This window comes from Furipterus horrens, unplaced genomic scaffold, assembly GCF_987537825.1.
Source record: "Furipterus horrens unplaced genomic scaffold, mFurHor1.1.pri manual_scaffold_7, whole genome shotgun sequence".
NCBI classification, from domain to species: Eukaryota; Metazoa; Chordata; class Mammalia; order Chiroptera; family Furipteridae; genus Furipterus; species Furipterus horrens.
In genome coordinates this window covers 30,240,015-30,266,179 of record NW_028327177.1, presented here as the reverse complement: position 1 = coordinate 30,266,179, position 26,165 = coordinate 30,240,015, and the positions used below count along the sequence as shown (strand labels likewise).

Sequence of the window (26,165 nt, the reverse complement as noted above, 5' to 3'; positions counted from 1 at the left end):
GTGTTTTGTAACATTATCTAAATGAGTAGTAGATATTAGATAAATAACACTATGGAATCTCATTTAATATTTCAAAGAAAATACAGCTGTCTTGTGATGAAACCACTTTAAAAGACCTGTAACTGTAAGAGGAACACCCTCTACTTTCCCATCTTTGCCAGAATGACAACACACTAGCCTATATATAGTAAACTGACTCTCCTTCTCTAAGCTTGCTATATTGTTAGGAACTGCGCCATGGAGCAGGAGGTAAGCTTGAATGTAATGTGCTTGAATCATCCCGAAACCATGTCCCCCGCCCCCCAGTCTGTGGAAAAATTGTCTTCCATGAAACTGGTCCCTGGTGCCAAAAAGGTTGGCGACTGGTGTTGTTAGTTTTTTCCTTCCCCGGAAGGAAGAAAATGGTTGAGTGAAAGAATTAAGTCACAAGGAACTTTTAAGAAAGACCTACCAGAAGTGTACCCAAACTGACAATATCAGGAAAGTGTTTCCAATATCAGTTGAGGCTTGTGACATTTATTTTGCAGTATATTAACTTATTCATACATACATTTACTTTATTACATTTTAACCTCAAAAACTAAAGAGTTTTTAAGAATTTTTCAAAGTCCTGTACTGAGGTTTTGGCAATTTCTTCACAAAATATTTCATCAGGCATTGATACCAATTTGTCCAAAGAGATGTAGTTAGGTTTTGCTGGATCATACTGCGCTCTTCCTAAATACGCCAGAAACAAATGTCTTTCTTTGACTTTAAACAACCTTGTATTAAATACCTACAAAAGAAAAAAAGTTAAAAAAAATTGAGCACTGAAAGATAAACTCTTAAATGCTTATATGGCTACAGATTTTAATATGCTAGCAAATATAAAATATTGACCACATGCTCAGTAAATATGCTAAATGCCCATGGTTTAAACCTTATGGCTCCCACTAAGAAATTATGATTAAAAAGGGACTCAAAAGTCACAACCAGAATAATTATTAAAAAAAATTAAGGGCTACAGTGTGGGCAAAAAATATTGGCTAATCAATCCAGACATGGGAGAAGCTGTTAAAAAAGCATATCCTCAAACCTGCTTAATCCAAAACTTTGAAAGTGAGGCCTGCAAGTCCTCTACATGGTTCAGAAGCCTGCCAAATACGAGAACCAAAGTTAAAGGGTCAAAGTCTATAGCATCAAAAAACATGTAAGATTTCATAATCTGTGAAGCTTCCCTGTTTTTTTAAAATTCTTGCTCATATCAAAAGGAAATGAACCTGGCCTCTAGGGGAGTAACTAGGGAAGAAAAGTGTACATCTCTCCCACCTCAGGGTTAAAACTCCTAAAGAAAGTGAGCAGCAGCAACTTTAAAAAGGAAGAAGCAGGCTAAGTCCCTACAGCCGGCTTCAAGAAAGAAGGAAGCACTAGGAGATCCAGCCAGATTGGAAGGAGAGGCCTAAGCGGAAGGGACAGACACCTGTAAGGAGCCCTGGCGAGGCCCAAATGAACCACATTCAGTGTTATTGTCTCAGGTTCTTCTCTCGACTGTATTTCAGGTGCACTGGGAACACTCTATATGGCACATAACCTCTAGGAGTCACTCTTTATGTTCAAGTGGAAACAATACAATGGATCACTTGGAAAGGACATATGTAAAACAATTGTTGAAAACTGAGGTACGTGACCAAAAAAAAAAAAAAAAAAAAAAAAAAAAAGAAAGGTATGAGATGCTAACTCAACATGGGATTGGCCTGCTTTTGAACAAAGTGTCTTTTTCTCGCTGAAAAAACAAGTTACAGACTGTTCTGCCTTCATTTTGATAACTAAATTCCCATTACTGCTCATAAAAATGTAGGGAGCTTCTAGATGTACTTCTTTAGAACAGCGATTTTCAACTGGTATGCTGCAAGAATTTTAAAACATGCAGCACCTGACTACTTAGTCAGGGGCAGTGACCTCTTTTCCCTTAGACTGCCAAATAAAAAAAAAATGAAAACAACCAACAAAATAGCTATCTGGTGTGAATGAATCAACATTCTATCTATTTTTTGGTCAGATCAGCAAAAGTATAATATACTTTTTGGTGTGCCGCAGAATTTTAGTAACTAGTTTGTGTGTGCCACAAGATGAAAAGGTTGAAAATCGTTGCTTCAGAAGTATGACTCTTGAACTGATTCTTGGCTTACAAAATTATCATGCAGCATACAAACAAGACCATAAAGAACTCTGAAGCTCCCAACTCTTCATTCTAAAGTCCCTAAAATGACATTTTAAAGCATTTATATAGTTTATGACCAGATATTATGTTTGAGATTTAGGTGATCTTTCCAGTCCAAAAGCCATAGCTCAGGTTGTTTTTTTTTTCCCTTTTTGATCCTTAACCACTAGGGGCCACTTTGCCATTGGCAGAGGAATCTCATTCTGTTAAATGATCTTTTTAAATTATCAGGGATTAAAACACAAACCCAGCTTGAGAATCACAGATTCCCTGTTGTCCTAATGTGAACTCCAGCTCTCCCTTCAGAGAAGCCCAAGTAGGATAGGAGAAGCAAAGCTTTAGGGGCTCCAGAACATAACATCTTTCCTTAACTGGTGATTTCCTCATGTCATTTCCCTCCTGCTTTTGTTTTCCATTTCCATCCATGATCCTGCTTTGAAATGACTAAATTAACCACACCTGAGTTATAATTGTTTCCCATTTTAATTAATCATAAAATAGATATACTGTTAACTGCTTGAGAAAATTAGTTTCACACCAGAATTTTTAAAGCACCAGCCAAAAAATTTAGTCTATATCAGTTCCCCCACAGCCTACTAATGGTCAATGTATTTTTCCATTAGTATGTTTTGTTTTGTTTTTAATTTTCTGGCAATACCACCTGAGTCCCTAGGAGTCTAAGAGTCCCAACAGGGAAGCCACAGCTCTACAACTGGTCTTTCCAGAACCTAGAGTTTGGGGTGCCTAAAATCTGTGTTTATAAATGTGATTTTAATGCATCGGCTCAAGTTTATAGTGTCCACTACATGTAAAGTTTCTGTCCATCTTTGAGACCCCACTCATTCTACTGACAATACAAATGTCCCTTCTTAAAGTGATAGCAAATCCTAGTTAAGAGCAGGGTTTTAAAACTTGACTGCCGAAGTTCTAATACCAGCCCCTTGTTGCCTGGGTAACCTTAGACAAGTTATTGCATCTCCTTAGGGTTACTTTCTTCATTTATAAGATAGGGATAATAACAATAATACCTACTTCATATGGCTATTGTGACTATTAAATGAATACAAATAAAGCAGTAAAGACAGTGCTGGCACATAGTAAGCAGTCAATAGCTGTTATTATTTCTACGATTTTCCTACCTCTTTTGAGTTAAATTAACTCTATAAAAGACATATGGTGAAGATTCTCACTTTACGTAAAGCAGTTGTACTCTTAAAACCCATCTTCCATGTTAGATTACAAATTCCACAAGAATACAGACCATGTCTGATTGATTTTTGTATCCTCAAATCAGATTCTCTTATTATGCTTTAACTGTCAATGAATTATCTATGAACCTTTGGAAAAACGAAGTGCCATTGTTTTTTAGTTGAAGATTACTTACTTTACAATTGTTCCATAAGCCAAATTTGCACCACTGCAGGCTTTTAACATTTTTATAATGAATACATAAGCATTTGCAGAAACAAAAAAAATTCTCTATTAAGGACCCACTCATAATAAAGTATGATAGGTAAATAAAGATTGCTAGTTGTGAAGGAATTGGACAAAATGCAACCTAGTTCTGAGAGTTATATTAAAGTCATATTTCTTTAGCCCATCTTTACATAAAGAACACATGTAGCAAATGGAGAAGGATCACTTAATGAAACTCAATCTTCCATTTATTCAATGATTACTTACTCTAATTACATGGCAAGCAGGAAAGGATGACTTTGATGAAATGCAATCATTCATTTGTTCAAGTATTTACCTAGTGCCCACTAATTGCCAGGTAGAGTTCCAGGCACTGGGAATTCAGCAGTATATACAAATAAAACTCTTTAGCTTTTAAAGAGTTAACATTCTTGAAAACAGGCAGATAATGTCACTCCCTAGGTAAAGTACAAGAAAGTCTGATTAGCTTAAAAATATAATTAAGGCTTTGTCATGATGGCAAATTGGAACTGTTTTATGCTTTGGTAGGAGATCATTACAATATGGCTTGTTAACTAATAGATTTAGATAGACTTGGAATCAAAAGGATGCATAACACTGAAAGGACCTTTAAGGGAAGTGATCCATTTCAAATTTAAATGGAGAAAGACAAGAGAATATCCAGAAGTTGTAAACTTTTCACAAGCAGTCTCTTCCTCTACTGTTTGCTAGGAGTGCTCTTGATAAAAAGACGGGCAAAAAAATATGACCTTTACACAGCTCTCAGAACTAGCTTGCATTTGGTCCAACTCCTTCTTCCTATGCGAGGTAGCAGCTCCAGGTGGAGGGCGAGGGCAGCTCTTCCAGAGAGTGCGTGCCTTACCTGTGGGAACCTGACAATGATGTGGTGGGGAATGCTCATCACATTGTGCACGTAATCGAAAATCTCTGTAAGTTTCCTTTTATTTGCAGTTAACATCTTTGGGATTTTGGTGATCATATGTTGAATTTCATTATGTTTAAAACCTAGTTCAAGACGATAAACCTAAAAGAAAGTAGAGTTGCTATACATCTTGAATAGAAAGTTATCTTGGCACTATACCAGAGGACACACCAGTTCTCTTAAAGTTTAAAATAAGGGCATTAAAATCTGGAGACAGCTATGCCAATGCCCTCAGGGGACTGTAGCTTCCTACTTCTCAGGTAACCTGAATTTCAAACCCCCTCTCCTGAGAATGAACCACTCACAGCATGGTGATCATCTAAAGGATCCAAAAGGAGTCCAACTATGAGAGAATGATGGTGGGCACAGGAGACCTGGTCAGGTTGCTGTTATAGGCCCCACCACACAGACCAACAGTAAGATTTTCAAAGTGCGTTTTGAGCCCCTGCCCCCAAATGTTACCTGAAAAAGTGCATGTCAACATTCCAGACAGAGATGAAAAAACTAAACACCCAGTGTGGGTTCAGTCCTCTATGTGGTTCGTAGCCTATGCGTCCCCACCAATCCCCTGCCGTATTACTCTGAACGCTGTCCCCCACCAGACTGAAAGCTCCATGAGAGCAGGGACTCTCTCCCCAGCACCATGCGTGGGCAGATGCTTCAAAAGTTTTTTTACAACTGAATATAAAACACTTTAAGCACCTCAGAAAATAGGCCTTAGATAATAATTTCATCAAACACTACCACAGCTTTATAGAGTAGTCAGCTGCCCTTGGCCCTAGGCTATTCTCTAGGCTATTCTCTGGGAGAAAAACCAGTGAAGGCTGTCAGGTATGTTTGGTGATAGAACCAGAGCTAGCAACTGCCACAGGTGCTAAGAAAAGTGACATGCTGGCCACTGCTCTCTTCACAGAATTCTTTTGCATCCAGCCTCCAAAACTCATCTCCCACCTGGGTGACACAGACACAGACTCTCATCCTGGGCAACAGACGCAGCTGCCAGGGACACCCAGATACCTCATCTACCCCAGGATTATAGGCATCAGTGTCTGCTAGGTGATTTACTCATGTAACAACACCTGGCAAACATGTGAACACAGCGTCAACTAGAACAAACTGCTTGCTAGATATTTACTATATCACTTTCTATTTTCATCTTTTTAGAAATAATTTCATTTATAATATAGTTTTTTAAAAGACGAAAATAGCAAAATGTAGGCTCTTCAGAGGACTAAAACACTTAAAGAAAGACGCTGATTTAAAAAGCTTGAAGTCATCCTACCTTCATATTTTCTTTCACAGGCTCCAGACTTCCAGTTAGTAGCCTTGGGAGACGAACCACCAGATCTCTAGTCTATAGTTATAAAATAATCTATCATTACTATATATGCATATCCAAGTAGCTGGGAAAACCAAAGTATTACTAGAAATACAAAACTAAAAATCCTAAAATGACCCAGTCAGAGAAGTGCTAGGAAACCCATAAGTACTTAATGCTTACCCATAAACCCATAAAAACTTAATACTGTTTGAGGAAAAAAACAAATATTAAAAACAAAACTTAAGGAAATGATTTGATAGAATATTATAAAATAATACAGCTATATGTTTAACCTATCAGGTCTATTCATTCATACCTATTAGAAACAGGAGATTTAACAGTACTAAATGTAGGTGACATGGAAATATATAAATTCTCCCCCACTTTTTACCTTCTTCACACTAAGTTCAAGTTCTTTCTGAAAAAATCCCAATCTGTTATCCAGTCTTTCCACTGAAAAACTCAGCAAAAATGGTGCATTTCTGACCATCTGTGTGATATCTGCCTTACTGAAATTTTTTGACTGTAGATAAGCCACTCTAAAAAAACAAACAAAAATAAACATACGTGATTAACATTTACTGGTGACATTCTATGTTCCAAAATACTACTTAAAAAACAAACAAACAAAAAAAAACCCACAAAAAATCCTCCCACGAGAGAGACAGAGACAGAGAGAGATTAAAGAAAACAAAAATCTACAATTGTGGACTAAATATGGTTTAAATCAAGCATCCATCCAACTATTAGAATGGTTCCCATTTATATTTAAAAACAGAAAATTATTCCCTTTTCATTTCATGTGGCTTATTTTGTTACTTGGGAGAAGAAAAAAAAAGAAATATTCTTAAAAAAATTTTTTTTGTCTAAGAATAGAAATTACACATTAAGAAAATAAATTCAGAATTTTTTTACGAAGACTCAAGCATGAGAGGAAATTTTTATTTTAGTATCTCAGAAACTGAAAGGAATCTTCAATTTTATTACATTTACTGAGTATATATTTTCATAACTAATTTTTACTGCAGTCTTTCAATATGTATTTTGTTAACAACAAAGAAATTCCCTGCTAAGTTTCTGGAAACCAAAGTAAGATAGTGAAATATAGAAAGTCTGACTATAAAATAACATTATTGGTTCTTAAAAGTCTATAAACATAGTAAAAGTCAGTTTTGCTAAATGCCTAAAACATACCAGGACATTATCCTGTTTAATTCTTACCAGAAAAACAAAAACAAAAAACAAAAAAAAAACCCTGTGAACCAGGTAAAATTTCCATATTACATTTGAATAAAACATAGATCCAGAGAAGTTAAATAACTTATAAGACTACCAATGAATTAATGATAAAGTTGAGATTTCACCTAAGTTCTATGACTACCTTTAATGCCTATGATATTTTTATACCATGTATCAGGCCTTATGTTTTATTCAAATGACTATTACTTCTTTAAACAGTCCCTTAAAAACAAAAAGAAAAAAAGCTGATAAATTTAACTATATAAAAATTTAAAATTCAAGGCAAGAAAACAGCATCAACAAAGCCAAAGACAAGTGACAAATCTGGGGAAAATATAACATGTCACAGGGAAAAAACAAATTTTCTTAATATATAAAGGAATGCTTACCAAAAAAAAAAAAAAAGGAAAGAAAGTAGACATATAAAAAAAGCTCCAACATTTGATGCTCAAAATATCATTTCAAAAACAACAAATGAGGCATTATTTTAATCTAAAAAGTGAACTGAAATCATAAAGTTTGATAACACTTTTAGTGAGGATAATAGGGCAACTGGCACTTCTGTACTGTGTTGCTGGGAGTTTAAACTGGAAAACAACCACCCTTAATGATGGACAATTTGTCGGTGTGCATTAAAATTATAAGCACATACACTTGGACCTAATAATCACCCCAGATGTACACCAACATGTATGGCATGACATATACACAAGGAGAGTCACTGCAGCCTCACTGAAATAGTAAAGGCTGCAAACAGCTACCACGTTTACCAATATGGGCCTAGGTAGATCCAAAGTATGACCACAGCAGGGGTCAAAAAAGAAGAGGAAACACCAGTGAGAAGTTATCTCCAACATAACATAGAACTAAAGTAAGAAAGTGGGATGCAGAATAGAATGTATAAGCTACCAGTTGTATCTATGTGTGTACATAGAGATACACACGTGTGTATAGAAATTCTTAGTAGGTTGAACAAAAAACTTGATAATAGTAGCTGCCTCTATAGCTGGGTTTTAGAAGGACGATGAGGGATAGGAGTAAGTAGGTAGAAAGGAGGATTACTTTGCGTATGTGTGTGGCAGCAAAGATCAATATCTGACTAAAACATCAAAATTGTTGTCCACATTGTGATAACTGTTCTAATAAAACATTAACATATAAGGCACAACCAGAAAAAATAATTTCAATGCTCATTACTCATTTAAAAATTCTTACAAAGAATCAAATAACTTTTTTACACATTTAAAATTTTCTTCATTAAAACATGTATATGAAATCAGTGCTGGTATAGAAATTCTAGAAATAAGAATGCTGTACATACACCAGAGGTAAAGTATTTGAAGTGAAGATTAAGAGAAATGCATTGACTGACTTGAGGGATATAAAAAGATAAAATTGATAGAGTGATAGGTGATTTATTAGATCCGGATTAGAGTAGACCAAGTTAATACCAGGGCTTCTGACTTGGGGAACAGGGTGCTTCTACTCAGCGAATCTCAGAGTACAGGGAAGTGATTAGGTGGGAGGTGGCAGTGATGAGGGATTCAAAGTGTTACCTTCCTGACAAGGACTGTTTTGTTCTCTCTGATGTTCCCAAAGCCTGGCAGAATTCTTATCTCACAGAGCAATACTGTCTCACTATATTGATATTACAAATTCAATAAATTCTTTGAATGTTGAATGAAGCACACAGATGTTGATAGAAGTGCTACCGAACGATAACAAAAAGAAACAACCAAAATAGCCAACTAACTTATGGGAATGATTAAGCAAATTGTACAATAATCTGCCAAGAGGATGTCAAATGTTTACCATCAAAAACTGGCCAGTAAAAAAACACAAAGGTTCAGAATTTCTTAACTGTAAGTATACTCTCAGATAATCCTGCCATTTGTTAATGCATTAAAAAAACAAAAACAAAAAGCAAAAAAAACCTGATCTGGTTTCTGAAGAGAAACAGTTAAGTACTGACTCAGCAATAAGTTTTTATATTTTTGTTTTCACATAAAAATAATAATGCACTATTGAATTAAAAAATATAAAACTGTTTTAGAGTTTTAATTTTGATCAAAGAAGGTCCAAACAAAACAGTAACATTCATGTTCATTATCTCAGTTGATTCTTGTACAGCTGAGACTTATATATGTATTTCCTTCATAATCACTTCTTGGAAAAGCAACCTACCTGGTCTTAAGATTTTCAAGGTCTTCAGAGAAAATAGCATAATTTTTAGTCAGGAATGTTCCCAGTTGGTTATCCTCTATCCCCAAATCTTTAAGAAACAGGAGTATTTGCTTAATGTCTTTTTCAAAATCAAGTCTCAGAAGGAGGTTGGCTGCATCTGGATGTTTTTCTATCTTGGACAAGTTCACTCCTATAATAAATTACAAACACTGTTTGAAGAAAAAAACTGCTTAACTCAGTCATTAAACTTCATACATAGAAGCTGAAGAAATTAGTGATAGAGATCAACAACCTATCTGAAGGAGAACTGAGAGGCCAATAGAAACTTCAAAATATTTTTAAACTAAACTAGTTGCAGAAATAAAAATAAAATGAAAATACAGTATTTATTTCATTTTTATTTTACCTTTTTTTTTCTTCTGAGAAAGAGGGCGGGGGGAGGAGGGAGAAAAAGAGGGAGAGAAACATCAATGTGTGGTTGACTTTCACAAACCCCCGAGTGGGGACCTGGCCAGCAACCCAGGCATGTGACTTGAATGGGAATTGAACTGGCAACCATTTGGTTTGCAGACCAGCACTCAATCCACTGAGCCACACCAGCCAGGGCTATTTCAAAGCCATAGAGAAGAGAAAAACAGTGAATCTGAGGCTAAATTTCCACCCCAAACAAATTCACTAAGTCATATTAGGATCATCATCATTATCAATGGTAATTATTTAACTGCTAATTCTGTAGGGTAATAAACCATGTGAATAAACTCTTAAGTTTCTTTGATGTTTTGTTTTTAGCATTTCCTTAGTTATAAGCATTATTTTAAAATATGCTTATTGTCCCCTCCATAGGAGGAATAAAAATGACCCTATGCCTTACTCATCATTGTAATCTCTAGATCTTTAGCATAGAGACAAGTGCCTTTAAGGAGCTCAAGAAATGTCTGTGTGAAAATAGGGAAACACAGACAGTCTTCAAGTACACCACAAAGCAGAAAGTATACAACATTTAATTTTCACATATTTTTATAATGTTAGGTAATCTAAGTAAATTAGACAAAAGACAGGAGAGAAAGAATAAAAAGGGGAAACATCAAGTTGTTATTTCATATCATTCTTTGGTTATGGATATAATTAGATGTCAGCATTAATTAGGCAGAGAATCAAAGTAACCTGTACTTCAAAATTCTCATTAAAATTGAGCACTTCATTCTCTCACTTTTTCCTTCTATTTGATTTAAAAAATAAATTAAACATGAATAGGAAAGTCCCATTCCTTATCCTTAGAGTAAACATTTGAAGATAATGTAAAAGCTTAAGTTTAGATTCAAATTTCATATTTGTTAACATATTCCATCAGATTAAAAATAACTCTCAAACCAATTTCTAGATGCAACTTTAGAGTCTTAAATATAAAAGCAACGAAATAAAAACATTCTTTGTTTAATGGTGTCTACAAGAAAAAAACTATAATTCCATATTGTTAGATCCAAATATAATTCTAAACTCAAATTTCTGGATATTAAACTGGTATTAATATAACAGGGTCAAAAACAGAAAAATAGGTCATAGGCCCACAGAATGAAAACCAGAAACAGACAGGATAAACTAAAAATCTGGCATACAATAAGAACCACATTCAAATCAATAGGATAAAAGGACTATTCATTAGAATATAATGGGGCCACTTGTAAAATTAAGAATTCCTTCTATATCTGATACAAAAACTAATTTAATATAAAAATCTAAATGTACATCATCTCTAAAATTACTAGAAGAAAACACAGAACTTGAACAATAATATTAAGCTGGACTACATATAAGTATTAAATCTATGTATAGCTTTCTCTATGGTAATATTTACATAGAAAAAGGTCTGGGAAGCTACTCAACAAATTCGTAATGATGGTTATTGCTGAAAAAGTGGACCTGCAGATGCAGAGAAGGTAAGCGCTCTTTCTTCTGTAATATTTGCACTTCTAACAACTCAATGTAATTCTTTTGTAATTTAAAATAATATTAATAGAAAAATAAATGAGATTTTTAAATGGATGGAAAATATATTAGAAACCAGTTCCAAAAAAATCTGTGCTAAATGGGGGGAAGGGATGCTTTAAAAATAACATAAAGGGTTCAGACTTTAAATTTAACTAAATATTACAGCTTACATGTGCTAAAGTGCCTTGCTCAGCAGGAGCTGTCACACCCTGACTGTGCTGAAACAGAAATCCTGAAAAACTGCTTTTTAACAGCAGTAAGAAAGCAGAATCCCATCAGGAGGGCACAGTGCTGTCAGCACAAATCACTTGCGCTTGCTTACAATTTCATTGACTTGAAAATATAGTCACTGAATGCCTACAATGGATGGACCAGGCACTTCTGGTAGGCTCTGGGGATACAGAAAATGAATCATAAATACATGATTCTGACTTGGTGACCACAGTCTAAGTTGGCTTTTTCCCATCAGTTGAGTAACTACAAACATTACCGCACTGTTCACTTAAGTGTTATACATATTCACTGTATCAAGCAGGGTCTGGCAGGCAAATGAAATAGCCGTAGAAAGTTAAAATGAAAACAGCTGTAATGAAGGAGCTCCAGACAGTGGTGTGAGCAGGACTAAGAGAACCAACAAGGCACCCATGGTGTTAAAGAGACAGGGAGGAAAGGTATTACGCAAACCCAGAGGGAGCTGGAAGCAATGAAGGGTTTCCCAGAGGAGCTGTTGTCATGGAGGCGGCTGTTACATGACCCGAAGCAGGGAGGGAACAAGGGAACGCTGCTCCCACCTGCCCTCCCTCGTCCCCCCGCAGGTGCCTCCCACAGGCTGAGGCAGCCCAGAAGCCAGCTGGCAAAGGAACCCCAGTGCACAGACGTTAGCCTCCTGGGACATGGTCCAGGCAGAGGAAGGCAGAAAACAGATCTGGGACGTAAACAGAGAAGCAGCAGATCACTAGGGTCCTCAGAAATACCGCCTAATGACGCAATCATGGTTCCTCTACAGTGGTGTCATTTAAGTTACCTCGAAGATGTGCTGTGCAAGTATCAGCATACAGATGAAGGAATGGCTGACACATATTCCACAGCTCTAAGTATACTGTGAATTATTTAAAGATAGGGACCATGTCATTTTATCTTGCCTTACCCAGAGCACCTATCACAAGGCTGGGAAAGCTGTTCTAGAAGGAGGGAGACTGGCTCCCCTCCTTGCAGCAGACATCATCCTTCTCTCCCCTTTGAACCCACAGAACACTTGGTTTTATCTCTTACATGGGACTTATCACTTTCATCCTTACATTCTAGTTATTCTTCTATGTGTGCATTTAGATGCTTGTAAAACTTTAAGCTTCTTGTGAACAATTCCCCATATATTTGGGTTACTTGCACAAGGACAGGTGAGTAAAAAACTAATATTAGTGCTAGGATTGAATCAAGGAGGGGGTAAGCCTAGAGGAAGGTCACTCTTGTTTGGAAGATCAAAGATCTTTTTTTTTTTTAAAGATTTTATTTATTTATTTTTAGAGAGAGGGGAAGGGAGGGAGAAAGAGAGGGAGAGAAACATGATGTGTGGTTGCCTCACACACACCTCCAACTGGGGACCTGGCCTGTAATCCGGGCACGTGCTCTGACTGGGAATCGAACCGGCAACCCTTTGGTTCACAGACCAGCACTCAATCCACTGAGCCACACCAGCCAGGTCCAGAGAAGATATTTTAGAAGTTAGTTGACCTAAATTAACTTTTCCAGTTGACCAAGCTGGCCAACTAGAAGAGAGGTGGCAAGCAGCGAAGCTAAAAAGGTAAATGGAGGACCAGGAAGAACTTTGAAGCCATGGAAAAGCTTTGAAGGATTTCAAGTAGGTCATTGACATAGTCAGATTTGCATTTTTGGAAGAGCACAAACATTAGAGAGATTATCAGGGCAATATTGCTGATAAGAAGGCTATCAAGTTAGAAAGCTCCTAACTTTTCAATGAGAAATGAGGACCTGAACTAAGGCAGTGACTACAGAATAAGAGAAGCAGATGGATTTGAGAGATAATCCCTTACTCAACCTGTCCTCTTAATCCTCCAGGAGAAAGAAGGTTCATCATCTGGGAAAATCAAGTAAAACAAGCGCCAGACCCAGACATGATGGAAAAAGCAGAAGGATGCAGTAAGGTGCTAAACTGAAAATAAGACTAAGAAAAAGCTCACAGTGAGATCCCTTGACTGCCTTCAATTATCCAGATCCCGGTGCATTCTGTCAACAAGCTAAGATACTTCTGGAGCAGTCCTAGGGAGAACCCACCCAATCAGGACAGTAGGCTCCAGGAGGAAGGTGGGGGTAGTAGGGAAATGGAACACATCATCTGATAGAGTTAACTGTAAGAAAACTGTCCTGAGAGGCCACTGGAAGGTGTGGGAAAATGTGGCCCGAGGAATAAAGAAAACTAATCAAATGAAAAACAATTATTAACCATGGAAAAATGAAAAGTTTTACAGGAAGGAAAACAATCACAATACACTTCCTGGAGAGCAGTGAGCAATATTTATTTAGTCATAATGTAATCGCTGACTAATGATCTATCTAACACTTGTCTTTTTTTTAAATGTGTTTTATTGATTATAATGTTACATTTGTCCCAATTTCCCTTCCCTCTTCTCCCCTCCACCCGGTGCCCACCCCCCTCCAGTTGTCCCCCATTTTAGACCATGTCCATTAGTTGTGCATGTAGTTCTTCTCAATCTGTCTCTTCCATTCCCTCCTACCATGTTCCTTAATTCCTATATCATCTCCCTCCCTCTCCCCCTTCCCCCTCCCTGCTGACCTCCCCCCAATATGTTCCCCATACCTATAGTTCTTTTTCCGCTCTCGTTGCCTGTTTAGTTTGCCTTTGTTTCAATTCCCTAGCTTCTGTTGTTGTTTCTTGTGATGCAGTTTTCATTTTAGATTTCATAGTTTTGATCCTCCTTTTTCTAAACCAGTCCCTTTAACATCTCATATAACAGTGGTTTGGATCTAATGAACTCTTTCAGTTTTGTTTTGTCCTGGAAGCACTTTCTCTGCCCTTCTATTCTGAATGACAATTTCGCTGGATAGAGTATTCGTGGTTGTAGGTTTTGGATTTTCATTACTTTGAATATTTCTTGCCAGTCCCTTCTTGCCTGCAGGGTCTCCCTTGAGAAGTCAGCTGATAGTCTAATTGGGACCCCTTTGTACATAATTCTTTTCTTCTCTCTTGCTGTTTTTAAGATTCTCTCTTTATCTTTAATTTTTGACATTTTGATTATAATGTGTCTTGGAGTGGTTCTCCCTCGGTCCAGTTTTTTTGGAACTCTCTGTGCTTCCTGGACCTGTAAGTCTATTTCCTTCCCCAAGCTTGGGAAGTTCTGCTTTATTATATTTTCACTTAATTTTTCTATTTTTAGTTCATCTTCTTCGCCCTCTGGCAAACCAATGATTCTTATGTTGGGCCTTTTATAGCTGTCCCAGAGATTTCTGATCCTCTCATCATTTTCCTTGCTTCCCGTTTTTTCTCTCTGCACTGGTTGACTGTTCCTTCTCTGTGTTCTGGTTTGTTGATTTGAACTCTGGATTTTATTTCTTCACCATCTGTCTCGTATGTGGTTTTGTTCCTTTCATTATGAGTGTTTTTCGATTCTTTCTCATCTTTTTCCAGATCTTTTGTTAATTCTGTAAGCCACCTGATAACAATGGCCCTGAACTGAGCCTCTGACAGGTTTCTTATTTGTTCATCTGTCAGATTCTTCATCTGTTGCCTGGTGAGCTGCGCCACCGGGATTTCTATAGTTGTCTGCCTCATTTTGACAGATGCATTTTGTTTTCTTGGGCTGGCTATAGGGGGCAGTGCCTGTGTACTTGTCACGACCCAGCGACCAGCGGCAATCCGCAACATTTTTCGCTGTGCTGTGGTGCTTTGTCATCACAACCCAGCGACCAGTGGCGATCTGCAACCTATTTCGCAGCCCTGTGGCGCTTTGTGTGGGGGCGGGGGTCCAAGATGGATTCACACAGTTATTCCGCTAGGAGACCGGGATCCGTCCTCCCGCCCTCTGGGCCTCACTGTTCAAGGCGATGTGGTGGCTGCTTTCCCCAGCATTGGGGTTGCAAGCTGCCAGGGTTCGACTGCAGCCGGGATTGTTCTCCCTGCCACTGGGATTGCTCTCCCTGCCGCTGTCCCTGGTGCCACTGCAAACAGCTCCGCCCCCTTTCGCTCTTCCTACCTACCCAAAGGGCGCCGCTGGTTTATAACTTCATATGCTGGGCTTCCGTGTAGTTTTATTTTCTGGAATTTCTAGTTATCTTTTGTTTTGAAGTAGTTGTATTCCTCTCTAGTTGTAGAGGGAGACCGAGCGTGTCCGTCTAAGCCTCCATCTTGGCCGGAAGTTAACCCTTGTTAATATAACTATACTGGGAGAATTGAAGAGAATAAGGAAAAACTACATGTGTATATACAAGAGATCAACTGATGTCCGAAACTGATGAACCAAGCAAGAACACTATAATTAACTACAAAAACTTTTAAAGGTTAAACACAGAAAGAGCTTCCTGCTGCAACATCAGGAAGAATGAAGCAGGGAGTAGTTTTTCACTAGAAGCCTTTTACACTATTTGACTTCTGTTTGTGTGTATGTATCACTCCGATTAAGACTATAACACTTCATTTAAACAAAGTAAAAAGATAAAGGAAGAGTACACCCAAAACATTCTTACCTAGAAGCACTAACTTCTGCAGAGTCTCAGAATGATCCACGTAGTCTCGAAGCGTGAATGAAGCTGGGGGCAGTGGAGGGTCTGCAATGATCTGGACAGCTTCCTCCTCAGAAATTGGCTGCAATGGAGACAATGGAGGCTCGTCGTCTAGTCCTTTGAAACCAGCCATGTGGAGAGAGAGAAGCAAGTTATCTCTCCAGTTTGTACACTCAAAACTATTTCTACAATAGCTTCCATAGTTTGTTTGTTTTTAAATCTTAGGATCATTTCAGGATTAAACACCCAAGTCTGAATATCTTCTACTTTCTAATAGGAAACGTTAAGACTATTTATAGAGAGATCAACTTCTCTTCCTCCAAGATAAGAAATTTCTTAATAAATTGCTATTCCATAAGGATGAGTTCTATACAAAATCCCTTCCCCCAATCACTACACTTTCTCATTTCTTATTGCCAGCTTCTCCTCATAGCCCCTAACTCTCCTCCCCTGCATTGTCTTTAATATTTTACTTAACCCTTTGAGTGCCATGTGTAATTGCTAAAATTCGTATGAGAAATGCCAGGCTATTTTGATGAGAAATGCAGTTTATGAAAAATGTCTATAAAAACATTATTATTCATAATAATTTGCTGAAAATTTCACAACATATAGTAAATACACTCTTCTTTTGTAAGCAGTGTTCTTTGACGCAATTTAGCAAAAAATTTGCCTTAAAATTATTTTATTAAAATAATTATTTTAGAAAAAATAAATTATTTCCTTCAATATGGCTTTTGAAGTATATGGAATATAAAACCGATGATTATAATTTGAAAAAACACATAGCAACATGGATAAGAAATATGCCAAATATTGTATAAATTAAAAAAACTTCATTACAAAAAAATGAACGCAAACAACATTCACACTAGAGACACATCAATAGGTATCAACACTGAAAAAGTTTATAAACAAAAATGAAATGCAAAAACAATTACAATAATAGTAAAATATTTATATATTAACACTTGTGGCTATTGACGCATCTTGGGTGCAGACTTGTCACATCTCACACATTGTTCTCAACCTGATTTTTCTTTGCGGTGTTGAGCATTCCTTACACAATCTTAGCTTCCTTTCTGGAAGCATCTTTACACCATATACATGAGAGGGACCTGGTGGATTTTCTTCATTGCTGGATTTGTTAACAGTGTCTCTAACCTCATTCCATTCTCTGGCAAGCTCTTCTACTATGGAGGTGTTGAAGTTCAACTGAGACATTGGTTTGTTCCCACCTAAAAAATTTTCCTTATAAAGAATGCATGCATTCAGCAGCATTCTTGATGATATATTGAACACAACCTTCTTCCAATACTTCAGTGTTCTTCTTTCATCCAAATAGACATAAAGCATCATATCAGACATGCCTATGCCTCCCATGTATCGGTTGTATTCCAATATGATATCTGGCTTGGAAGTTGGTGTCATATTTCTTTCTGGTGCTATGTTCGACACTGTTGGACCTGACTAAGAGCTAAGGAGCAATACCTGCTTTCTTCGAGATATCTCTTCCCTAAATCCACACAGTAACAGGAAGGCATTTCTAAAAATTCTTATCTCTCCCACACTGAACTTCTGTAGAATCTGGTGAGGGAGAAATTTTCAATTCCCATGAAGTGTTCCTATAATGTATGTCCCTACTGAGTAGAGGTATCTAGCCAGGGGAATTGAACAAAAAAAAGCTGTCACAAAAGATGTGGTAACCTTTATTCATATAATTTCCTATGGTAAGCAATTTAGTTACTACAGTATAGGCCAAACCATGTTTTTTTCACATCATCTTTGTCTGTATTACTTTTTGCTTCAAGGTAAGCAAAGAATACAAGACAGTAATTTGAGACTGCATCACACATCATCCAAAATTTTACTCCCAGCAATGATGTTTATTTGGCAAGTACTGCCATAATCTGCTGTGACTTTTGGTACCAACCAAACTCTCATCAATGCTCAATTGTTGGTGGGGAGTACAGTAATGTCAAAAGATGACTGGCGTGATCAACTATTGGCTGAAATTTAGCACATGTGTCATAAGATGGGTCTTCAGGAGTGGGGATTTTGGAATTGTCTACAAGATAAAAAAAAACCTCAGCAATAACTGAAATCGGTTCCGAGAGAACATGTGCCGGAACCAAGGAGTTGACAAAGATTCCTTTTTCAACCAGCAGCTGTACATGCTTGGTTTAGTAATTATGCCCATGTTCAGTATACAAGCTATAAAAGCTTTTATTTCTGCAACTGTCGTTGGTTTCCAAGAACTCACTCTAGAATTAGGGGATAAGTTTTTGCGTGACTGAAGGTGCTGTTGTGCTTATCTGTTGGTTTCTGTGACCATCAGCTTCAGCAGCACTTCAGTGAAGAAGAAATGAAAGAAGCAATTGGCTTAGAATCAGTCGGTGGGGCATGCTTCAAACCTGGAAGCTCTGCAAACTGATGCTGACGTTGTGCTGTGCCCTGCCCATCCCTCTCAACCCAACAGCTTTCACTAGCATCACTTTCAGAAGAAGATGGTTCAGTTTCATCTTCATTTACTTCGACTTCAGATGCACTGCTTTCAAGATCACTTATCACAAAATCACTGTCACTCGATTCATCGCTGATCAATTTAGAAATTTCTTCTTCACGCAAAGTTTCCTTTCTCTTCATTGGGGCACTCATTTTCAGTTTTTCTATAAATGTCTTTCCAATATAAAAAAGCATGGGCACAGAATGAATGAATACTGGCTGTAAGAATCGTCTAAGATCACTCCCCAGCTAAAGTTCAACTGAATCCTTTTCTTCATCTACGACTCTCGAACGTAGTCTTGCTCTTGCAGCACAAAAGAATGATCCACTCTAGTATGATAAGAATATTGCTTCACCCAGAGGATATCAAATTTTGGTACTTTTTATTCAAAGCAGAAGAAAGTGCGCGTTTACCGCCAACACCATTGGGCAGTGGTGACATCCGAATCTGCTCCGACGCAGAGAGAGAATAACGTTTGTTGGTTTACAGCCTACTGGAGGGATACCCTGAGAGTCCGTGCAGCACTTCATATTTCCGCCGTAAACAACGTCCCCCTCATTCAGAAAGGCTGACTCATTGTCAGAGGATATCAGGTCCTTCTCTCTCCAGATGAGGGGGTCAGATGTTTCAAGGACGCTCCGTGATTCTGTCGCTGGTGAAATGGACCTAAGATGCAGCACTTCGCATTTCCTCAGTAAACAATGTCCCCTCATTGGAAAGACTGACTCATTGTAAGATGGTATAAGGTCCCCCACTCTATATCATATCCATATTCAGGTTCCTATCTTTCCATATGAGGTGGTCAGATGTCTCAAGGACTCTCCGTGTGTCTGTTGTGAGAGCAATAAACTACTCTGCTGAGACGCTGGAAAAAATGCTAACGCTACACCGTGAACCAATCAAAATGTCCATTAGCAAAAGCTTCCTTATCATGCACACTGCATAGTTTAAATGATTATTGCAAAGATAAATGAAATTAAAAGGACTGTTTAAAATGTAAGTAAAAATTATAATAGAATTAATGTCAGTATTTGAACAAGTGTAAAAATTCGAAATTTGGATCAATATGAGAAAAAGTTGTATCAATATATAACCTGAGGTACCAAAAAAGAGAACAAAACATAAAATACGAATTATTCCATTGTTACTTACATTTATAGTCATAGAAAAAAAGAGTTGCTGGGAGCAACACTGGCACTTTTGGGAAAATTTGTCAGTGTCACCCACAGCGATGTCAGCACTCAAAGGGTTAACCTAATGTCTTATTTGCAGTGACAGTCTTGCATAGAAATATTCCTAGATTAGGAAGCACAGGAGGGAGAGGACTGACTAAAAAGTGACACAAGGAAGCTTTTGGGGCTGATATAAGTGTTGTATTGGTTGACTGTGGTAGTCATTGTATAACTAAATGCATAGGTCAAATGTCATACAAATGTATATCCAGAAAGGATAAATTTTTCTTTCATTATTATTATATCCTAATAAACCTTATTACCAGGAAAAACATTTAGAATCTAATTAACTATGTAGAAAGCAAATGTTGTTTATACAGCTATAAAATAACTTTATACATATTAACCTACAAAGTTTTTATCTTAGTGAAATAGAGGTATAATAGAAATAAATGAATGGAACTGGCATTATTATTTTTCTTGCCTGGTACAAAATATGACTTGAAATAGGCTAACAATATAAACAGGTAGTATATTCAAACAACCAAAGTGGGGCAAAAGGGACTTTCCTGAAAGTTCAGAAAGTTCAGAATTACCTTCTAGAGACAGCTCAGAATCAAATCTGGGTATCTTTTGTGGTTGCTCATTCACGGAAGGAAGTACAGTGCTCTGAGCAGAGTTAATCTCTTGTTTGGTAGACTGCGAACTGTTATTCCATATGGAGGAAGTCCTGTAAGTCTTAAATCCCCACTGGAGAAAGCAATTGTGAGAGGACATCAGAGGCTGAGCAGAAAACACATGCAACAGTGGTTTTCCTGGTCTCTGAAAGTGATTTCTGAGTTGTGTAGCAGTAATGAAGCTATTCAATTTAATTGAGTTGAACCACCTGGGTATTTGTTGGGCTGTCAGGGCCATTTTTCTTAAAGTAGCCTACAGAGAATATATATAACCATTAAAAAAGATAAATGTACTTAAACATTTAAAACACTATTCAAACAATAAAAAGATAAATCGAAAACTATTTTTATAATTAAAATGTATTAAATAAATTTAGATGACTCAAGTAGTCAGATGTTTCTTAATCGGCGATCACATTTACAAACCAAAAGCTAGGAACTTCTGAACTTGAAAGAGTGTTGATCACAACACTGAATTATTCAAATATATTTTATGTATATACAGCTGACCCTTAAACAACATGGGAGTTAAGGGCACCATGCCCCCCACCTCACCTGCAGTCAAAAATCCATGTATAACTGTTGACACCACCAAAATTTAACTAATAGCCAACTGCTGAATAGAAGAAGCCTAACCAATAACATAAAGTTGATAAACAAATACTTAGTATGTTATATGTTTTATATAGTGTAGTCTTACAATAAAGTTGAAGAAATGAAAATGTTAAGAAAATCATAAGGAAAATACATTTGCAACACTGCGCTGTATTTATCAATACCATAAGTTTATATGATGAACTATCAGTACCTACGTCAACATTGTCTTACATCAGCGGTTCTCAACCTGTGGGTCGCAACCCCTTTGGGGGTCGAACGACCCTTTCACAGGGGTCGCCTAAGACCATCGGAAAACACATATATAATGACATATTGTTTTTGTAATTAATCACTATGCTTTAATTATGTTCAATTTGTAACAATGAAAATACATCCTGCATATCAAATATTTACATTACGATTCATAACAGTAGCAAAATTACAGTTATGAAGTAGCAACAAAAATAATTTTATGGTTGCGGGTCACCACAACATGAGGAACTATATTAAAGGGTCACGTCATTAGGAAGGTTGAGAACCACTGTCTTACATGATACAAAACACTGTAGATATTATATGTATTACTAACACCAGACGTCAAAAATTAAAAAGATAACATGAAAGAGAAATGTGCATTAATTAACAGGTATAACAATTCATGCATTGGTAACAAAGAAGCACCAACTGCTTCATCGTTATTGATTTGCCTAGTGTAATTAATATGATTATTTTGATACGATAACCTATACACTAATGAAAAATGGTTATAAATTTTTATGGCATACAGTATTAGTCATATTCATAATGCAGTATTGGAAGCACTGTTACATTCTTTAAAATAACCACTTACCTGTGATGATATGTAGTTTCTATAATCATTGGAGAGAGGGAGGGAGGAGGGAGGGAGGAGAGAGGGAGAAAGAAAGAGAGAGAGAGATATTATGGTTATATAATTCTTTGAAAGCAAATTTATAAAACAGTGAGAAAACTAGCACATTATTAATTTTATATTAAATATTATCCACCTTATGGCTATGTAAGGATAGGCTATCTACTTCCATTACAAGTCTTACAAACAATATTCTACATGATGAATCCTTAGGTACTGATAATAAAATAAAAATGTCTCATACATTCCTTGCCAGTTATTAGATTTTCACAAAAGACACGCACACACATACACAGGTTAAGTTTATTAACTGTATGGCATGATTATTTACTATTCATTAGGTGGGAGTGGAGCATCATAAAGGTCTTCCTCCTTGCACATTGAGGAGGCTGAGGAGGAGGAAGAAGAGGATTAGTCCTGCTGCCTCAGGGGTGACAGATACTGAATAGGTGGAGGAGGTGGAAGGGGAGACAGGAGAGGCAGACACATTGGTGTAACTTTATGGAAATATGTTGTAATTTCTGTCTGACGATATTACCTTTCTATCTCTGTGTTTCCACACAGTTACCAATCCTTCCTCCACTGCTTGCTTTAGTTTCAGCGGCCACATCACAAAAGGGTCCATGCCGTAAAAGAAGTCCAGAACAGTCTTGAATAATCAAAACCTTTCTGCCACATTGTCTAATGCATTTGTTTTCTGGCACTTTTTCTTCCATGCCTTCTTACTGTCTGGCACGCATCTCCATTACGTTGTCTTCTATTAATTCCTCCAGTGTGGTGTCTATTGGCTCTTGAATCTCTCCAACATCTATATCTTGAAACCCTTGAGCCCCCTCTCTCTTCCTTACTAATAAATGTGCTTGTGGCATCCCCTCCCCAACCCCCAGGACACTTAAAAACCTGTTCAAGCAGATATCCTTTCTCTAGGATTATCTTCTTAATGATGTCTAGGAACTCAACTGCTGCCCCTTGGTCAGAAGCTGTTTCTCTTGTTATCTTGACATTGTTAAAGCCAAACCCCTTTCTAAAATCATAAACCATTCTTTGCTGGCATTAAATTCTCCAGCTTTAGATCCTTCATCTTCCTTTATTATGCCTATAATAAATTCACTTTTTCTCAAATCACATTCGAGTTTATAGGGTATGCCTTTCTTATAGCAATCCTGCACTACCATAAAAGCTGCATTTTCAATGAGACAAAAAGGTATTTTGCAAAAAGTGTAAGGCTTTTGCGCCTGCTGGTGTAGCTGCAACAAATGCTTCATGAATTTCCTTTTCTTTTTTTGTAATGATCCTTATGCTGGATTCATTTATCTTGAAATGCCCAGCAGCTGCAGATCTCAGTCTACAGTATATAGCAAGCAATTCAGCTTTCTCTGTACTGTCACCTCTTTCCTCTGGTTCTTAGGAGCACTTCCAGCATCACAGACACTTTGTATGGGTCCCATGGTGTTATTCATGGTTTTTGGTATTGCACTGAACACAATGTGATACGCAATTTACTAGAGAGGAACTGCTCAAATCAAGACGATTAGTGTCCTATAGTGGAAGTTTTAAGTGGATACTCACAGCATGAGTTCACCACAATAGCAACACAAAGTGGCTACAAAATTATTAGAGAATATACCACAGTGAACTTCACGTAGTTATAATTAATACTTCATTTTATTTTGGTTACATTTCTCTTGACTGACAGATATGCTATTATGTACAGTCTGTAAGTACTATCTGTGCAAGTTTTGATGTTTTCACTTTTTATAATAGATATCTGTATATTTCATTGTAGTACATGATTAACTATTATCTATATGTATTTCATGCATTCATGACACAGCTAACTTTTTCTTCTTTCAATATTTCTAGGCTATGTGGTTTGTTTCCAAGTTTCTTCAAATTGTCACAAATCTCCAAAGTTTTTTCCAATGTATTTATTGAAAAAAGTCTGCATATAAGTGGACCTGTGCAGTTCAAACCTGTGTTGTTGAAGGGTCAACTGTACATTAGTCACAAAATAAAAAACAGGAAGAAATCTACTTTGTCTTAAATGGATCATCAAAGTATTATCACTGCTATCCAGAAGGTTGCTTCTTGCTTCATCCTCAGGGTTAAACACTGTTGATATTTCACAAATAAAGCTGTTACTCAAAAGGGAATTGAAGAAAAACAGCTTTGTTAAATTCTGTTTGTAGGAAAAAAGAAAAAGAAATGTTCCAAAAAAAAAGTCAAAACTAGAAATTGAAGTAAGAGAAATACATTAGCAACCAGCAATGAATACATGTGTATTTATGATAGAAAAATGGTTGCTTTTAAGAAGATTTTTATAAAAAAGGCTAATAAATGCCTGGAAGGAATATGAAGGAATTTATATTTAGCTAGTTTAATTAGAAAGACAAATATGATGCAGATATAATTTCACTTTATATCAGTTAATATATAGAAAACAGAGCCTGGAATTCAGTATATGGAAAATGCTCCACAAATGTTACTGGTTATTATTGATCATACAACCAAATATAAATGAATTGAACACAACTTTCTGCTTTGTTTTTCTATAGACTGGAATTCAGCTTGTTTTATGCTCTGAATTAGACCAAGCATTTCAGAGTCTAATCTTCTCTTGGAGATTTTCACAGCCAACCACTGAACTATTTGGAGGTCATGAACACTGCACCACTGTGCAGTGGTAAATCTGGGTATAATTAAGTCCACCCTCCATATATGCAGATTCCCAATCACAAATGGAAAATGCTCAAAGAAGTCTTCTAAAAGGGATTTTAAAAATTGAAAGTCATACTGTCACTCTGAAATATTTTTACAAAGAAATAAGCATTCACGATAGCTTGTGACATGGATTTTTGTTAAATTTTGTTAGAAAATGAGCCTCCAAACCTGTCAAGTTTTCCCTCAAACCTACAACATTCATTCTCTGTGCAGCAAAATCATAAGCACTAAATTGAAAGCCAGAAGACCTAATTTAGGCTACCCTGACAAGACTGTTTCTTGACATGGTCTAGAATAATGTCTGGCCCATGATGGGATTCAATAACCATTCTTTAAGAAATTTTTAAAAAGTTACAGATACAATAAGATGATTCATTCTTAGGGTCCCTAATTAGCTGTAAAATGTTTTGACACTAAGTTTACCTGAGAATTTCCTCCAACTTCAAAGCAAACTCCTGAAACCCCAATTTCACTCTGAAGCCTTTCCAGGCTCAAATTAATACTCCTACAAGAGACAGATTAGCTTTGAAATTCCATCCAGTCTTTAAAATACTTTTATGTATACAACTCATGTTTATCCTTCTGTGTTTATTTACAAGTGCACTACCTTCTCTACATCATTTCACTTCTGTTTCTCTCTTAAATAACTGATTAACTGTCCTTCAGGAGAGCCAGGTCTCACCTCTGGATTCACCCTCCCAGTGACTATTCCGCATCAGCCTTGCATTGTGCGCTGGGCTGAAATAAATCAATTGCAACCAAGGCTAACTCATTTGCCTACACAGCGGGTAAGATATTTGTACATGTGCATAAAAGCGCTACTCAGTGATAGCAGTCTTCTAACCTGGCTCTCTAATCAGGAATATTAAAGAAAAACCTCAAAGAATTCTTCAGTCCATTAAAAAATCACATCCTTCTCAAATGTAGGCCTTAGTACTTCACTAGGGATAGGAACTGGCACCGAAATGCAGTTCAAGACTTCTATCTCCGTAAGGCTAAAAAAAGAGGAAATGAAACGGGGTTGGAAAGACGGCTTCGTAAGTCAACCCTCTCTAGGCCATTTTAACCCACTCTAGTTATCCACTGCGAACTTCCGCATCCTCAGTCCAGCGCGCGAATAAGCATCGTTTTGGTCTCATCGGCCAGGGGTAAAAACAAAACAAATCGCCCTCGATTGGGCCCCGAACACGTAAAGGCCAAGAGGCCCTGGGGCTCTGCCTGGATCCGCGCGGATCCAGACCCCAACCCGGGCCGGGACAGCTCGTCCGCGCTCCATCAGATTTCGCTTTACCTGTGGCGAGGCCTAGCTAGGTCTTGCGGTTCATCCCGCAGGGGCCGGCCCGGTGGCGGGGCAGCGCGAACTCTCCCACCAGTCCGCACTCAGACCGGTCTGCCCGCCGCGCCGGCGCCCCGGGGCCGCCTAGCCCACGTGGGCTGCGGCGGGAGTGGGCGAGACCATCTGCGAGACAGCGTGGAGGGGGGAGAGAGGGCGGCATGCCGGGAGGAGAGCGGGCCAGGGACCACGGTTTCCCTTCTCTCCCTCGCACTTTCCCTTG

General features: G+C 37.5%; 1 protein-coding gene across 3 annotated transcripts; it reads right to left on the bottom strand.

Moving 5' to 3' along the window:
* Window positions 1-496: 496 nt before the first annotated feature.
* On the bottom strand, window positions 497-26,165 carry MTERF3 (mitochondrial transcription termination factor 3). Of its 3 annotated transcripts, none has more exons than XM_090283542.1 (9): window positions 25,901-26,161; window positions 21,850-21,868; window positions 20,322-20,655; window positions 16,012-16,164; window positions 9,304-9,493; window positions 6,272-6,419; window positions 5,842-5,913; window positions 4,500-4,661; window positions 497-775 (listed from the first exon to the last, which is right to left on the bottom strand). In XM_090283542.1, exons 3-9 carry the CDS (start codon window positions 20,638-20,640, stop codon window positions 581-583), a joined length of 1,239 nt encoding a protein of 412 aa, XP_090139668.1. In that variant the 5' UTR covers window positions 20,641-20,655; window positions 21,850-21,868; window positions 25,901-26,161; the 3' UTR covers window positions 497-580. The 3 variants fall into 3 exon arrangements, with proteins under 3 accessions (XP_090139668.1, XP_090139669.1, XP_090139670.1); XM_090283543.1 differs by lacking the exon at window positions 25,901-26,161 and adding an exon at window positions 22,427-22,722; XM_090283544.1 differs by lacking the exon at window positions 5,842-5,913 and having other exon boundaries at window positions 25,901-26,165.

Bases quoted from the DNA above. Each gene is read 5' to 3' on its own strand.
- MTERF3 (XM_090283542.1), bottom strand. From the start codon at position 20,640: ATGGCCCTGACAGCCCAACAAATACCCAGGTGGTTCAACTCAATTAAA. The intron at 5,914-6,271 runs GTAAAAAGTGGG...TTATAACTATAG, and splicing joins TTGAACTTAGTGTGAAGAAG to ACTAGAGATCTGGTGGTTCG. The intron at 776-4,499 runs GTAAGGCACGCA...TTTCTTTTGTAG, and splicing joins TCATTGTCAGGTTCCCACAG to GTATTTAATACAAGGTTGTT.